The sequence below is a fragment of the Rhincodon typus genome, chromosome 36 (genome assembly GCF_021869965.1).
Source record: "Rhincodon typus isolate 14 chromosome 36, sRhiTyp1.1, whole genome shotgun sequence".
NCBI lineage: Eukaryota > Metazoa > Chordata > Chondrichthyes > Orectolobiformes > Rhincodontidae > Rhincodon > Rhincodon typus.
In genome coordinates this window covers 22,050,107-22,066,715 of record NC_063367.1, presented here as the reverse complement: position 1 = coordinate 22,066,715, position 16,609 = coordinate 22,050,107, and the positions used below count along the sequence as shown (strand labels likewise).

Genomic DNA, 16,609 nt, shown 5'->3' with positions numbered 1-16,609 from the left:
ACCCTCTGACAGTGCGGCACTCCCTCAGCACTGACCCTCTGACAGTGTGGCACTCCCTCAGTACTGACCCTCAGTACTGACCCTCCGACAGTGCGGCGCTCCCTCAGTTCTGACCCTCCGACAGTGCGGCGCTCCCTCAGCACTGACCCTCTGACAGTGTGGTCCTCCGTCAGCACTGACCCTCCAACTGCGCGGCGCACCCTCAGCACTGACCCTCCGACAGTGTGGTCCTCCCTCAGCACTGACCTTCCAACAGCGCGGCACGCCCTCAGTGCTGACACTCCATCTATGTGACACTCCCTCAGCCCTGGCCCTCTGCCAGAGCTCATTCTCAGAATTGTGTTTGTGGGACTTTGTGATCAACTGTGAGCTCATTTCAAAACGGTGGTTGTGTCTGACTCTGAAATGTTGTGAAGCTTTGGAGGTCTGTGTTTCAACATCTCACTGATGGAATGGGCTCTGTCCCAGTAAATGGTGGCATCTTCCAGTATGCCAAAACGCCACCAACTGGAAACCGGCTTTGACAGTTAGATGACCCCTGACCTTCTGTCAAGCATCTTTTACGTTAATCTGAAATAATGTTCTAATGAATAATGTTTTACAAAGATACTGAAAATAAAACACTTCTTTTATCTAACGTTTTGCCAGGATTTCTGTTCAGAGTCTTATCCCTGAAGTTGATCATGAGAGATCTATGGCTCTAAGACAATCCAGGAAAATTTGGCAACTCATCTGGAATTTGGGAATGCGGCTGAGTCTTGGTATTCCCAAATGTCCCAGTGCAGAGACAGAGTGTGAAGCAGGAATAGGGGCAGTAGTTTTTGTACGAACAAAGGACACTCAGTGGTTAGCATTGCTGCCCCACAGCACCCGTACCTGGGTTCAATTTCCCCCTCAGGTGACTATCTGTGTGGAGTTTGCACATTCTCCCAGAGTCTGCATGGGTTTCCTGCCACAGTCCCAAAATGTGCAGGTTAGGTGGATTGTCCATGGGAAATGTAAGGTTACAGGGATAGGGTGGGATGCTCTTCAGAGGGTCAAAATCCATAGAATAGAATCCATAGAATCCTTACAGTGTGGAAACAAGCCATTCGGCCCAACAAGTCAGTTGTGCATTCGTTGGGGTGAATGGCCTGCTTCCACACTGTAGGGATTCTGTGATACAGAGTGCATCAACGCTTGGATGCTACATAAATTAAACCATACATTTTTGGTGTGTGTGCTGTTAGCAGGTCTTGGAAAGGTGCCAGCTATATTTTGCCGCCTGGGGATCAGCACCTGTGTATATTTGGGGTCAACTTTCTATGTGTTTTGGGGGATTACTGAGTTTATTTTCATCCTTGAGGGATGTGGGTGTTGCTAGCAATCACAGCATTTGTTACCCATCCCTAACTGCCCCGGAACTGAGAGGTTCCCCAGCCAGCCAGGTAAGGACTTGAGTGAACCAGACCAGCTCTGAAGAAGGGTTACTGAATCAGAGGATAATTATGTTTCTCTCTCCAGAGATGTTGGCAGACCTGCTGAGTTTCTCCAGTTTGGGCTGTGTTTGTTTGGGCATCTATGGTAGTTTTTTTAATGATCTAACTTTTGTATCCCAGCTGTATGCATTGACATTAAATTTCACTTGCTCACGGTTGAGATTTGAACCCCTAGCCCCAGATTCCTGGATTGGTATCATAACAAAAGCAAGATGCTGTGGAGTCTAAAAATCTGAAAAAAACACACACAGAGTGTGCTGGAGAAACGCAGCAAGTGTGTGTGGAGAGAAAGCAGAGTTCCCATTTTGGCTCAGAGACCTCCGGACTCAATATCGAGTTCAATAATTTTAGGGCCTAAACTCTCCCATGTCCCAGCCCCCTACTGCACACACCAGGCCTTGTTACCATATAGCCTGCTATTACACACTATCTATTGTTAGTCACTAACAGATCCCATTAACAACTATTCACCCTCCCAGCCTGATCGTTAGTAAATCCTTTGTCTGTCCAACTGTCTTTCTCTCTCTTTGGGCTCTATCCTATCGTTTACTCCCTACCCCACCCACCTCCCTACTTTCTGCATATAAACTGACGTTTTCCCAGCCACCATCAGTTCTGAGGAAGGGTTACCCGACCCGAAACGTTAACTCTGTTTCCTCCTCCACAGATGCTGCCAGACCTGCTGAGCTTTTCCAGCAACTTCTGTTTTTGCTCGGGTCAGAGCTTTTCTGGCCCAGTGATATTACCACCAGGTCACCATCTCCCTTCAGGATCTGTCTTTGGGATTCAGGTTGCTGGGTGTTTGAGGGGTGGACACACACTGTCGGTGGGGTAATTGTGAAGCGGGATTTGTGCTGGAGGGTGTTGTGATGGGGTTGGGGGATGAGGGGGGTGCAAGGGGAGGTGATATGAGGGAACATGTGTTCACTGTGCAGCTCCAGCCTTTGCTAACCTGTTGTGTCTGTGTTTGCTGTTTGTAGGGGTTCAGTAGGATGGTTATTGGTAAGGTGAGTATGCACAGCGGTGGTGTACTCTGCTGGCAGTCCGTTCTGCTGCTGATCCTGGGGGCAGTGTTATCGGGACATGCTTCAGGATGCCCGGCTCGCTGTGACTGCTCGGCCCAGGAGAGGTCTGTGGTGTGTCACCGCAAGCGCTTCATCACCGTTCCCGAAGGCATTCCCACAGAAACCCGGCTGTTGGACCTCAGCAAGAACCGCATCAAGACCATCAACCAGGACGAGTTTGTGGCGTACCCGCTGCTCGAGGAGCTGGAACTGAATGAAAACATCATCTCGACCGTGGAGCCTGGAGCATTCAGTAACCTCCCAAACCTGAGGTCCCTGGGCTTGAGGAGTAATCGCCTGAAGCTGATTCCTCTGGGAGTGTTCACTGGGCTGAACAACCTGACCCAGCTGGACATCAGTGAGAACAAGATTGTCATCCTGTTGGATTATATGTTCCAGGATTTGTATAACCTCAGGTCCCTGGAGGTGGGGGACAATGACCTGGTCTATATCTCCCACCGGGCATTCAGTGGGCTGCACAGCTTGGAGCAGTTGTCCCTGGAGAAATGTAACCTGACCACCATCCCGACTGAAGCCCTGTCCCACCTACACAGCCTCATTGTGCTCAGGCTCCGCTTCCTCAGCATCAGTGTGATACACAACTATTCGTTCAAGCGGCTGTATCGTCTGAAGGTGCTGGAGATTTCTGACTGGGCTTCCCTGGACACCATGACCCCGAACAGCCTGTACGGGTTGAACCTCACCTCGCTGACCGTCACCAGCTGTAACCTCAGCTCGGTGCCCTATGTGGCCATTCGGCACCTGGTCTACCTGAGGTTCCTCAATCTGTCCTTCAATCCCATCACAGTGGTACAGGGCCACATGATGCAGGAGCTGCTCAGGCTCCGGGAACTGCATTTAGCTAGCTCCCGGCTGCACACCGTGGAACCGTATGCTTTCCGGGGTCTGGGCCAGCTGAGGCTCCTCAATGTGTCCGCCAATGAACTGGTCACTCTGGAGGAAACTGCTTTCCACTCGGTCGGGAACCTGGAGACCCTGATCCTGGACAGGAACCCACTGGCCTGTGATTGCCGCCTCCTCTGGATATTCCGGCGTCGCTGGCGCTTGAATTTTAACCGGCAGCAGCCCGTGTGTGCCAGCCCGGAGATGGTACACGGTAAGGAGTTTAAGGATTTCCCGGACGTGCTATTGCCCAGTTATTTCAGCTGCCGGCGGGCACGGATCCGGGATAAGAAACCGCAGACGGTGTATGTGGATGAGGGTCACACGGTTCACTTCAGCTGCAGTGCAGACGGTGACCCAGCCCCGGCCATTCTCTGGGTCTCTCCCAGGAAACAGCACATCTCCAGGAAGACGAACGGCCGCCTCACTGTCTTCCCGGATGGCACTTTGGAAGTGCGCTATGCCCAGCTCCAGGATAATGGCAGCTACCAGTGTATCGCCATGAACGCAGGGGGCAATGACAGTAGCACGGCGACCCTCCACGTTCGAGGCTACTCCCCAGACTGGGGTCAGCAAGGCAACAAAACGTTCGCTTTTATCACCAACCAACCCAACGACAGCAATGCGAACAGCACCCGCACCTCTGTGCCTTTCCCATTTGATATCAAAACCCTCATCATAGCCACCACCATGGGATTCATCTCCTTCCTGGGAGTGGTGCTGTTTTGTCTCGTCCTCCTGTTCCTCTGGAGCAGGGGCAAAGGAAACACCAAACACAACATCGAGATCGAGTACGTGCCTCGGAAATCGGACGCGGGCATCGGGACCACAGACGCCCCTCGCAAATTCAACATGAAAATGATTTAAGACTCTCCACGGCGAGAGATTGCTGCCATCTTTTTTAAACAGTCTGTGACAAACCCTCCTGAAAAATAATGCACTCTCTCCCAAGGGAATGTCCAAACAGCGGGTTTGATATCAACTGGTTTTGAGACTCATCCCAAACCCGTTTGAAAGGCGGACTCCGTTTTAGTTAGTTGGAATGCACAAAGCGGAATTGCATAGATTCATCTTTTATGCCATTTTTTTCTATGTGAAGGTGATACCTACTGTCCCACTCTGAGGAAGCCACAGTGAACACCATCCTCAGCCTGTTCCCAGTCAGCTCCTCACCAAGGTACCCGGGTCGGGAATTTCCAACCGGATTTTGAATTACAGCCCAATTATGCCACCCTCAGTGTTATCTAGGCACCCGGGTGCCTGAGGGACTATTCCAGGTACCAGGCACTGTCCTCCCTTGGCAATTGCAAAGTTTGAGATGGTGACAAACACCAATAAGCAGGCACAAAGTACATGCCAAACATTTGGGCTCTGTTCATTTGTTCAAACATTTACTGAGAAAGAACACAAATGGATTTAGAAGCCACTGAGTAGGATGTTAAATATTCAACAAGGAAAACCAGGACACCTTCGCCATGAGAGACAGGAGCAGAAATCCCCATCACAGTGATATCATGACCCAGACACTTTACTCAAGCAACTGTACCCACCGATTTACACACAGCCTGGACCCATGTACACTCTCTCCCCATCACTGACCCTCACAGCCCATCCTCATGTCTTAATGAGCCTCCCTGACACATTGTCCCTGAGTATCTGAAAACACTGCACACAGCACATGGCCCCAAGTGGAGGTATCTCACGTTGTAATTTTTGTCAAGTTGGTCCATCAGTGCTGCTTACTGGTCCCAGTGGAAAAAAAAACACCAATATTACAACAAATCAGAACTCTTACATTCCCTGAACTCGATCAATCAATCAGTGTGTGTGTCCTAATCTGTGATCAGTCCCCAATTACCAACCTCACCACCACTGCCCTGAATGTAGGAGCAGCTCCCCTGAACCTGACAAACTGCATGTTCTAATACACAGAATGTGGGACTCCTCGTCTCTTACACTGAGGAAAGGGCCTGAGGAAATGTTCACTAACTTCACTCGAGCTGTAAATATTTAATTGCAGCATTTTTATCAGAACATTATGTGCACAAAACCCGGGGCGGGTGGGGAAATAATGAATTAAAGTAAACCCCAGGTGTATCTGATGAGGAAGTGACTCTGTTGCATTTGTGTAAGAAAAGTATAAATATATATATATCTTGAATTTTCTTTCCTTCACTGAACTTCCATGATGTTTTTTATATATTAAACAAGAAAAAGCAAAGAATGTTCTGGCGTTTTCTGTAACTTTTATCAACGATTCAGAAAAGTCAGAAACTCAGAGGAAACAACTCCCCAAAACAAAAGCAATTTTTCTACAATGACTAAGGATGACAGTGTGGTTGTCCTTTCAAAGCACTTTTTACAAAAGATCTTTCAGTTACTATGTGCAATAAGATGTGTGAATCGCAGTTACATAATAAAGGTGGATTTACAGGTTTCCTATTAATCGGCTCCAACTCCTGGTCCATGGTGTTTCGGTGCAAACAAATCTCCAGTATAAAGTCCACTCCAGCCCATCTTTATATCTGTGTGTATATATCATATATGTGCCTGTGTGTGTATGCATATGTATATCCACGAGTGTGTGTCTGTGTATATATTCACATGTGTGGTTGCATATGTGTGTGTATATATATTCACGTGTGTGTGTGTGTGTGTACATCGACTTGTGTGTGTGTGCATGTATATATCCACATGTGTGCATGTGTGTATCCACGTGTGTTTGTCTGTATATCCACGTATGTGTGTGTGTGCATGCATGTATATATCCGTGTGTGTGTATGAGTGTGTATATCCACGTGTGTGTCCATCTGTGTGTGTGTGTGTGTGTATATCCATGTGTGTGTGTATACATCCACGTGTGTATATCTACATGTGTGTCTGTATGTGTATCCACATGTGTATGTGTGGGTGTATGTGTTTGTATATATCCGTGTGTGTGAATCCACGTGTGCATGTATTTATCCATGTCTGTGTGGGGGTGTGTGTATACCCATGTGTGTGTATGTGTGTGTATATATTCATGTGTGTGTTTGCACGTCTGTGTGTGTATGTTTATACGTATATATCTATCCATGTGTCTGTGTATCCTTGTGTGTGTTTACAAATATGTGTATATGTGCATGGGTGTGTAAACAAGTGTGTGCATGGATATGTGTATTTATGTGTGTGTACATGTATTTGTGTTTGACACAATGCCACACAACAGACTTGTGATCAAGGTTATAGGTCACAGAATGAAAGGATCGGTAGTAATATGGATACAAAATTAGCTGTGTATTAGGAAACGGAAAGTCATAGTCAGTGATATTTTTCAGGCTGGAGGAAGGTTTGTAGTAGAGTTCCTCAGGGGTAGGTATTGGGACCTTTGCTTTTCCTGAGATAAATTAAAGATCCTGGTGTGCAGGGGCCAATTTCGAAGTTTTCAGACAATACAAAACTTGGTAAAATTGTAAACTGTGAGGTGTGAAACTCCAAAAGGACACAGACAGGTCTGTGGACTGGGCAGATGGGTAGCAGATAAAGTTAGTGTGGAGATGTGTGAAATGATGGATTTTAGTACAAAGAACATGGGGAGATAGTACAACCCGATCCTAAAGGGGGTGCAGGAGCAGAGGGAGCTGGCATTCTAAGTGTGCCAATCACTGAAGATGGAAGGCCAGCTGGAGAAAGCCATTAATAAAGTATATAGTGTTGTCGGTGATTATGAATAGGGGCATTGGGTACAAGAGCAAGGTGGTTTTCAACCCCACTCTCTCAACCACATGTTAGTATCAATGCTGACAAGGGTCATCCAAGCCACTCTCATAATCCCCAACTCAGAAGCAGCGACCTTCTGTGTGTTACTGTGCCATCTGCATGTTGTGTGTTACTTTGTGTGAGTTACTGCGTTACTCTGAATCCCCATAAAGATCTCAATAACACCAGGGATAACAAACAAATTCACCTTAAAAACATTAGAGTTGGTTGGTGAGAAAGGATAGGTGGAGATGAATACTTCATGAAGATCACCCATGGACCATATGCCCTCATGGGTCAGGCTCCTCTTGGTCCAAAGATTTGCTGAGATTGACATTGACATTGTTGAGGTTGGAAAAGCAATGCAGAGTTTGATTGGATCGCCCTCCTAGCTCTTCTGAGAGGGGATCTGTGATTGGAGGAACGGTGAGGGGGTAGGAGAGAAGGGACCTGCGATTGAAGAAATGATGAAGGTGGGAGAGAGGGGTCTGTGATTGGAGAAATGGTGAGTGTGGAAGAGAAGGTATCTGTGATTGGAGAAACGGTGAGAGTGGGTGAGAGTGGATCTGCCATTGGAGGAATAGTGAGGGTGGGAGAGAGAGGACCTGTGATTGGAGGAATGGTGATGGTGGGAGAGTGGGGACCTGCGATTGGAGGAATGGTGAGTGTGGGAGAGAGAGGACCTGTGATTGGAGGAATGGTGAGGGTGGGTGAGAGGGGATCTGTGATTGGAGGAATGGTGAGGGTGGGAGAGAGGGGACCTTTGACTGGAGAAATAGTGAGGGTGTGTGAGAGGGGATCTGTGATTGGAGGAATAGTGAGGGTGGGTGAGAGGGGACCTGTGATTGGAGGAATGGTGAGGGTGGAAGAGAGGGGACCTTTGATTGGATTTCAAGTTTATAAACTGCCACTGGAACAATAACCAAAAAAAACTCTTCCCCTTTTAAAGCTGTCAAATAAATAATATTGGGAGTTTGCCCAATTTTTTCCCCATTTTCCCTTAGATTGTACTTTAAATGTTTCTGCTTCAGGTGAATCTGTCTTCTTTGGCTGTAGCTGCGTGCACAATTTCCCTGTTTTGAACAAAGGTTTAATGTTTAGAAAATGGTGGGAGTCCAGTCTCCCCAGGCTCCAGGTTTGTTTTGATATCAGCCACTTGGAGGAAGTTGGCGGTGTGTGGGCAAGGACAGAGTGAAGGGAAAATCGTGGTATTGTTTGATTTCTGTCCATCTGCCTGGCACCAAACTGTCACTTCTGTAATATTCTTCAGGCATTGAGCACGTTTGAATATTCTGGTTCAAGAACAGGTTGGTTTTTAAATTAGAGCTTTAGATCAAAGAAGCCCTGAAAGTCAAACAGTAACCCTCTAAAAGGAAAGGTTATTTTAAGTTGTGGCTTGCATAAGATTGTGGATGAATATAGTGTGTGTGTGAGACTGTGTGTTTGCATGTTTGTGTGTATTACTGTGTTGGTGTGTAAGTCACTGTTTGTTTCTCATTGTATCTGTGTTACGGTTTGTTCCATTTGGTGTCTGTATGTGTCTGTTTGTCTACCTGCAATGGTTGGGATTTGATGAAGCAATGATCACACAAAAAGCTCCATTCTTTAAATACTTGTGAGCTCTCCCACTGCCATCTTGGGAGATTCTACTTCCCTGAGGGAGAACAAAATCACGAATAACCCAACACGAAGCGTTCCTTAAGTTTGCAATGTTTTTCATCGGAAATATTGGCCTTGGCTTTTCCAAGCTCAGTCTTCGTTTTGTGAAGCAACAGAGGTTCTGAATCTTTCTGTTCATGTGTTTTTTTTCTGGATAACCCCCAGAGTGTGGTATATTGATCTGGAATACTGTATGTGAGATTCAGTTCCTCAGGCTATTGGTTTGGAATGTAACTGGACTCAATCAGTTTGGTGTTATACAGATTCTTGGTCAAACTCAGTGTGATAACATGTTGATAAACTTTCTGTTGTAGATTGGTACAACCCAGCTCGGTTCTAGATTAATGTGCTTCCATACCATGTGGTGTATTGGTCTCAGCGTGTGCAACAACAGATTCTGAAGTATTGCCCACCATTTCTGTATCACTGTGACTGATTGTAATGTGTTATTGAAAGCTAACAAATTGTGCTTGGTTTAACTTTCCATCAGTCCAGACATTGAGAATGGACCATTCAGTTCCAGGTTACAGGATGAAACTGAGCTGTGAACTAAGTGGATGATGTTGCTGGCTACAATCAGTCAATGCAATGGGAGGCACTACAATGGTCATTCTACAGTACCTCAATCCTCTCACGCTCTGTGGCAGGTTTAAATGAAACTGTGAACATTTGGGGCTCAGTACGGATTGTAGCCTCATTCCAAATCAGCTTGGCAAGGAGGAAACTGTACTTTTAAAATGTCTCTGTTTAAACGTTGTGATGGGGCTAATTTTTGTCACAGTCCAATGGAGACGGCTTTGTCAGGAACAGAATGAGTTGGGTCAATCTCAGGCTGTCTTATCTTCCTCCCTAATTTAATACTCACTCGGTGAAACTACCCTACCCAGCTCACTGTCACCCAGAGAGATAATTGCCATAGTCCCACCCTCTCATTAGTGAGAGGTGCCTGGTGGAGACTTTAAGGCAGCACCATGCGTCAGGCAAGGGGCAAGACTGAGAAGGTGGGACCTTCATGGTGACCCCAGCTAATGTGGAAATTGAACCCAAGCTTGAGCAGTCACTGTGTAAGACAAGTCAGCCATCCAACCAACTGAGCTAAACCAATGCTATTAGAATTCAAAGGCAAGACCACCATTGATTGCTCAGCCCAGGTTTCCCTCTGAGAAGCTGCTGGTGGTCCTTCATCTAAAACCACGGCAGTTCCATTGATTTTAAAACATTTGCCTCACTAAGGCTTCTGGAGATCAGACGCCATTTCCGCCATCTCCAGCGAGTTGCCACCACCAGACACATATTCCCCTCCCCTCCCTTGTCCGCCTTCCACAGGGACCGTTCCCTCCGGTTCACCCTGGTCCACACTTTCTTCACCCCCAACACCTCCCCATAGCCCCACGGCACCTTCCCCTGTAATCGGCGAAGGTGCAACAGCTGCCCATTTACCTCCTCCCTCCCCAGTATCCAAGGGCCCAAACATACCTTCCAGGTGAAGCAACACTTCACTTGCACTTCTTAGAATCTAGTCTACTGCATTCGCTGCTCACAATGTGGTCTCCTCTACACTGGAGAAACGAAGCATAGACTTGGCGACCGCTTCGCAGAACATCTACGCTTTTCTCGCAAAAAAAAACCCTGAACTACCTGTTGCCTGCTACTTCAATGCCCCACCCTGCTCCCTGGCCAACATCTCTGTCTCTGGCTTGCTGCAGTGTTCCAGTGAAACCCAACGCAAGCTAGAGGAGCAACACCTCATTTTCCGCTTGGGGACGTACAGCCCTCCAGACTCAATATTGAGTTCAATAATTTTTGGGCCTAAACTCTCCCATGTCCCAGCCCCCCCACCAGGCCTTGTTACCACATAGCCTGCCACTACACACCCCCTGTTGTTAGTCACTAACAGATCCCATTAACAATTATTCACCCTCCCAGCCTGATCGTTAGCAACTCCTTTGTCTGTCCAACTGTCTTTCTCTCTCTTTGGGCTCTATCCTATCGTTTACTCCCTACCCCACCCACCTCCCTATTTTCTGCATATAAACTGACATTTTCCCAGCCACCATCCGTTCTGAGGAAGGATCACCGGACCCAAAACGTTAACTCTGTTTCCTCCTCCACAGATGCTGCCAGACCTGCTGAGCTTTTCCAGCAACTTTGTTTTTGTTCCTAAGGCTTCTGGACTGGGAATTATCCTGTACAAAGCCCCAACTATTCCTCTGCTCCCAAGGACCCACTGGGAACATCTACCCAACTCAAGGCAGATGTATTTAAATGAGGGCAGTGTATGCTCATTAATATTGATCTGACGTTGGTTGGTGAAGTTGGCATTTATTACCCTAGTGTCCGGCTATTGCCCCAGCTAGATGCCCTCACTCCTGGCAGAATTCTCTGATGCAGCATCCTGCCACTGCCATCATTGTCAGCTGAAGCTGTTTCTCACCAGCCACGTGGTGATGGTGGGGTACAGTGTTGCTGGCCTTAAAATCCGGCTCAAGTGGAAATAGCTGCAGTCTTTCACTTTTCTCCTTGTGACTGGAATGTTTATCCCTGACCGAATTCTGGGGAATCCCTGTTCTCTGTTCACTAAGTCATTACTGTCATCAGAACTGAGAGCAGATTAGCCCCTTCAACCCACTCAATACCAACATGGCTGATCTCATCTCAGCTGCACCCCGAATTTCCTAGCCACTCCTCATAACTGTTTGCCCCATTACTAAATAAAAATCTATCTCTTCCTCAAATTTATTCAATGTCCCAGCATCCATTCCACCCTGAGATGGTAAATTCCACAGATTCCCTTTGAGACCCTTTGAGAGATTTTATTTCCCTTTATCTCTGTTCTAAATCTGCTGCCCTTTATCCTAAAACTATGACCTCACATTCTAAATTGCCTCACATGAGGAAACATCCTCTCTATGTCTGCTTGTCAATCCCCTTTATCATCCTCCAATTCGATCCCCTCTAATTCTTCTCAACTCCAGAGAGCACAGGCCTAAACTGCTCACTCTATCTTCATAAGACAAACCCCTCATCTCAGGAATCAATCTAGTGAACCTTCTCTGAACTACCTCCAATACAACTACATCCCTCCTCAGGTAAAGGGATCAAAATTGTACTCAGTGCTCCAGGTGGTTGGGTGGCCTCACCGATGCCTTGTACAGTGCAGTAACACTTCCCCACTTTTAGACTATACTCCTTCAGCAATAAATGCCAAATTCCATTTGGCTTTTTTATTATCTGCTGTACGTACATCCAAGTTTTGTGTGATTCATACACAAGGACACCCAGATCCCTCTGCACTGAGGCACTCTGAAGGTTCCCTCTATTTACTATCCAAAACAAAATGAGGAGTCCAGGAGAAAGCTGCCTGAAGTTTGCCCCAGATTTAAGCTCCCAGCTCTGGGTCACATTTCCTGTTCATTAACAAGTATGGAGCTCCCAACCCTTTATCTGAGGAGTGTCACCTGTATCTTATGGTCCAGGTTAGTTCATACAATGGAATCTCTTGAGACGCTCCTAATAGAACAGTAAGTAACAGATCACAGTTTCAGCATCTCTACTTCACTCAGCCCAACTGATAATTCCACAAATTATGCTTAAGTTCAGAAAGATATTTACAGTAAGTCCTGACAGGTCATCATCAGAAACCTCCCACATCACAGGACACCTGAACTGAAACAGTTTTGATTTCCAAAGAACAAGGTGAAACCGAACACAAGAACTGTGTAACGTCATTAGTGGTTCTAATGTGCTCCAAAACATCCTGATATGATTGGCTTGTGATCAGCTTGCTAATGTGCCCAGCACCAAGCTAACACACAAGGTGCTGAATGGTTTATTCAATCTGTTCACACTGACACCTGCAGAGGGTTCCCATACAGGGGTCAAAATAAGCATCAACACAAAATACACGTCGCGAACCAATTATCGTCACTAACTTAAAAGTTTTCAAGAAGATTTGTAGCTTGGGTTGTGATTAAGATTGTAGACTTGCTCACTAAGCCAGTGTGTTTGATTGCAAACATTTTGTCACCCTGCTAGGTAACATGGTCAGTGCGCCTCTGGTGAAGCGTCAGTGTTCTGTCCCGCTTGTTATTTATATGCCTCTGTTTGCTGGGATGGTTGGTATTAGTTCCAGTTTTGTTTCTCAGTGGTTTTGTTTCTCAGTGGTATATCCCGTCTGGTCCCCTGGGCCAGATGGGATATACCCAAGATTCTACAGGAAGCGAGGGAAGAGATTGCTGCCCCTTTGGTGATGATCTTTGCGTCCTCACTGTCTACTGGAGTAGTGCCAGATGATTGGAAAATGTCATTCCCTTGTTCAAGAAAGAGAATAGGGATAATCCTGGGAATTACAGACTGGTCAGTCTTACTTCTGTGGTGGGCAAGTTATTGGAGAGGATTCTGAGAGATAGTATTTATGATTATTTGGAAAAGCACAGTTTGATTAGAAATAGTCAGCATGGCTTTGAGGGGGGCTGGTCATGCATCACAAGCCTAATTGAATTCTTTGAGGATGTGACATAACACATTGATGAAGGTAGAGCAGTGGATGTGATGTATATGGATTTTAGCAAGGCATTTGATAAGGTTCTCCATGGTAGGCTCATTCAGAAAGTAAGGAGGCATGGGATTCAGGGGAATTTGGCTGTCTGGATACAAAACTGGCTGTCCCTTGGAAGACAGAGTGTGGTAGTAGATGGAAAGTATTCAGCCTGGATCTCGGTGACCAGTTGTGTTCTGCAGGGATGGGTTCTGGGACCTCTCCTCTTTGTGATCTTTATAAATGACTTGGATGAGGAAATTGAAGGGTGAGTTAGTAAGTTTGCCAATGACACGAAGGTTGGTGGAGTTGTGGATGGCGTGGAGGACTGTTGTAGGTTGCAATGGGACATTGACAGGATGCAGAGCTGGGCAAAGAAGTGGCAGATGGAATTCAACCCAGAAAAGTGTGAAGTGATTCATGTTGGAAGGTCAAATTTGAATGGAGAATACAGGGTTAATGGCAGGATTCTCGGCAGTGTGGAGGAACAGAGGGATCTTGGGGTCCACGTCCATAGATCCCTCAAAGTTGGTACCCAAATTGATAGGGTTGTAAAGAAGGCGTATGGTGTGTTGGCTTTCATTGGCAGGGGAATTGAGTTTAAGAGCTGTGAGATTATGCTGCAGCTCTATAAAACTCTGGTTAGACCACACTTGGAATATTGTGTTCAGTTCTGGTCTCCTCATTATAGGAAAGATGTGGAAGCTTTAGAGAGAGTGCAGAGGAGATCTACCAGGATGCTGCCTGGACTGGAGAGCAGGCCTTTTGAGAAAAGGTTGAGACTGCTAGGGCTTTTTTCACTGGAGCGAAGAAGGATAAGAGGTGACTCGATAGAGGTTTACAAGATGATGAGAGGCATAGATAGAGTGGATAGTCAGAGACTTTTTCCCAGGGCAGAAATGACTATTACAAGGGGGCATAATTTTAAGGTGAAATTGGAGGAAGGTATAGGGGAGATGTCAGAGGTAGGTTCTTTACACAGAGAGTGGTGGGCATGTGGAATGCGCTGCCAGCAGTGGTAGTGGAGTCAGATACATTAGAGACTTTTAAGCGACTCTTGGATAGGCAAATGGAGGATAGTAAAATGTAGGGTATGCAGTGTAGATTGATCTCAGTAGGATAATAGGTCAGCACAACATTGTGGGCCGAAGGGCCTGTACTGTTTTATGTTCTATGTTTTATGTTTTTATTTGTACACAGGGTCGAATTCAATGTGTTTGATGATGGAGTTCCAGTTGAAATACCAGGCCTCCAGGAATTCCCTGGCGTGTCTCTGTTTGGTTTGTGCGATTACGGATGTGTTGTCCCAGTTGAATTCGTGTCCCTTGTTATCCGTGTGTAGTGAGACAAGCAAGAATTGGTTGGGTCTCTTGGTGGCTAGTTGATGTTCATGTATCTGTACTGTCAATTTTCTTCTGGTTTGGCCTGTGTAATGTTTCTCACAATCCTTGCATGGTATTTTGTATATTACCACAGTTTTGCTGGTTTTGGGTATGGGATCCTTTACGTTCATCGGTAGCTGTCATGGGGTGGTTGTCAGATTGTGGACCACCTGATACCTAGGGGTCTGTGTACAAATCACGAGAAACAGAACTGGAACTAATACCAACCGCCCCATCAAACTGAGGCATACAAATAACAAGTGGACAGAACATCAACGTTCCACTGGAGGCACACTGACGATGTTACCTAGCAGAGTGACGAAACATCTGTAACCAAACCCACCGGCTCAGAGAGCAAGACTATAACCTTATCATCACTAACTAATTACCACCACTAACTAATTACCATCAATAACTAATAACTGTTACTAACTGGTTACCATTGCTAGTTAATTACCATCACTAACCGATAGCAATTACTAACCAAATACCGTCACTAACTAATTACAGTCACTAACAGAACACTCCCAGGACAGGGAGAGCATGGGGTTAGATCCAGAGGAAAATTTACTCGACATTGAACCCCATCAAACACTCCCAGGACAGGAACAGAATGGGGTTAGACACACTGTCAGATCTTTACTCTCGATATAAGATGTGCTGTTATCTGGACAAAGGAGGCTGGAATTTGTGGGTCTTTTTAATTTTCTCCCTGCACATTGTCAGAGTGGTATCCTCATACTGATGGGCAATGTGAGTTGGCATCCACTGACAGTCAATAACTCACAGGCTGCAGCCACCAGGGAAACACACAATCAATAAACCATTTGTTTCCTTCTAAAAGTTTACAGCTTCAGTTTTATTGTAGGAGATATTTACAGGAACATCAGCACTTTCGAGGGAGTGAGTGAAGGCTGCAGTACATAAACACACATCTGGCCAAGATAAACCATCGATATGAGTCAATGTGCCAGCCTCGTCAGTTCATATTTCCCCGATAGAGAGACACTGGCCATTACATCAGGCTGACTCCTGGCTTCTGTCTCCAGAAGCTAGCCAAGGTCAGTGCAAACAGTTTGAATAAGAGAATTCTCCCTCAATGCTCTGAAAGTCCAGCAGTTTCCGTTTGGTGTAGAGACAGCTTTATTCTGTATATTGTTCCCATATTGTCCCTGTGCTGGGCATGCGATAAGGAACAGTGTAGAGGAGGCTTTACTCTGTATCTAGCCGCATGCTATCCCTGTGCTGGGCGTGCAATAGGGGACAGTGTAGAGGAAGCTTTACTCTGTATCTAACCCCATGCTGTCCCTGTGCTGGGCATGCGACAGAGGACAGTGTAGAGGAAGCTTTATTTTGTATCTAACCCCATGCTGTCCCTGTCCTTGGGAGTGTTTTGCTGGGGGCACAGTGTAGAGAGAGTTTTATCCTGTATCTAATGCTGTCTGTCCCTGTCCTGGGAGTGTTAGATGGGGTGTAGGGGGGAGAGTGAGAGGAGGCTTAACTTTGTATCTAACCCCTGTGCTGTCCCTGTCCTGGGAGTGTTTGATGGGGGAGGGGGTGCAGGGGGAGAGGTGGGAAGGGTTGGGGACAGTGGAGAGGGAGCTTTACTCTGTATTTAACCCCGTGCTGTCCCTGTCCTGGGAGTGTTTGATGCGGACAGTGTCGAGGGAGCTTTACTGCATATCTAACCCCATGCTGTCCCTGCCCTGGGTGTTGTGATGTGTTGACTCAGATTGCTGCAATAATTGAGTTTTATTTCCCTGAGGAATATTGCTGATCTGGATGAGCCCGAGAAATAAATCCAAAGTTTGCATTCCCCAGGGAGAGGTGGAGAGAGGCCCACGGTCT

At 46.5% G+C, this 16,609-nt stretch overlaps 1 protein-coding gene across 1 annotated transcript; it reads left to right on the top strand.

Annotated features, from left to right (window-relative positions):
• Positions 1 to 2,470: 2,470 nt before the first annotated feature.
• On the top strand, positions 2,471 to 5,629 carry lingo1a (leucine rich repeat and Ig domain containing 1a). The gene has a single exon (XM_020525961.2). It carries the CDS (start codon positions 2,471 to 2,473, stop codon positions 4,310 to 4,312), a length of 1,842 nt encoding a protein of 613 aa, XP_020381550.2. The 3' UTR covers positions 4,313 to 5,629.
• Positions 5,630 to 16,609: the final 10,980 nt, after the last annotated feature.

Excerpts from the sequence above, each read along its gene's own strand:
- lingo1a (XM_020525961.2), top strand. The coding sequence starts at position 2,471 with ATGGTTATTGGTAAGGTGAGTATGCACAGCGGTGGTGTACTCTGCTGG.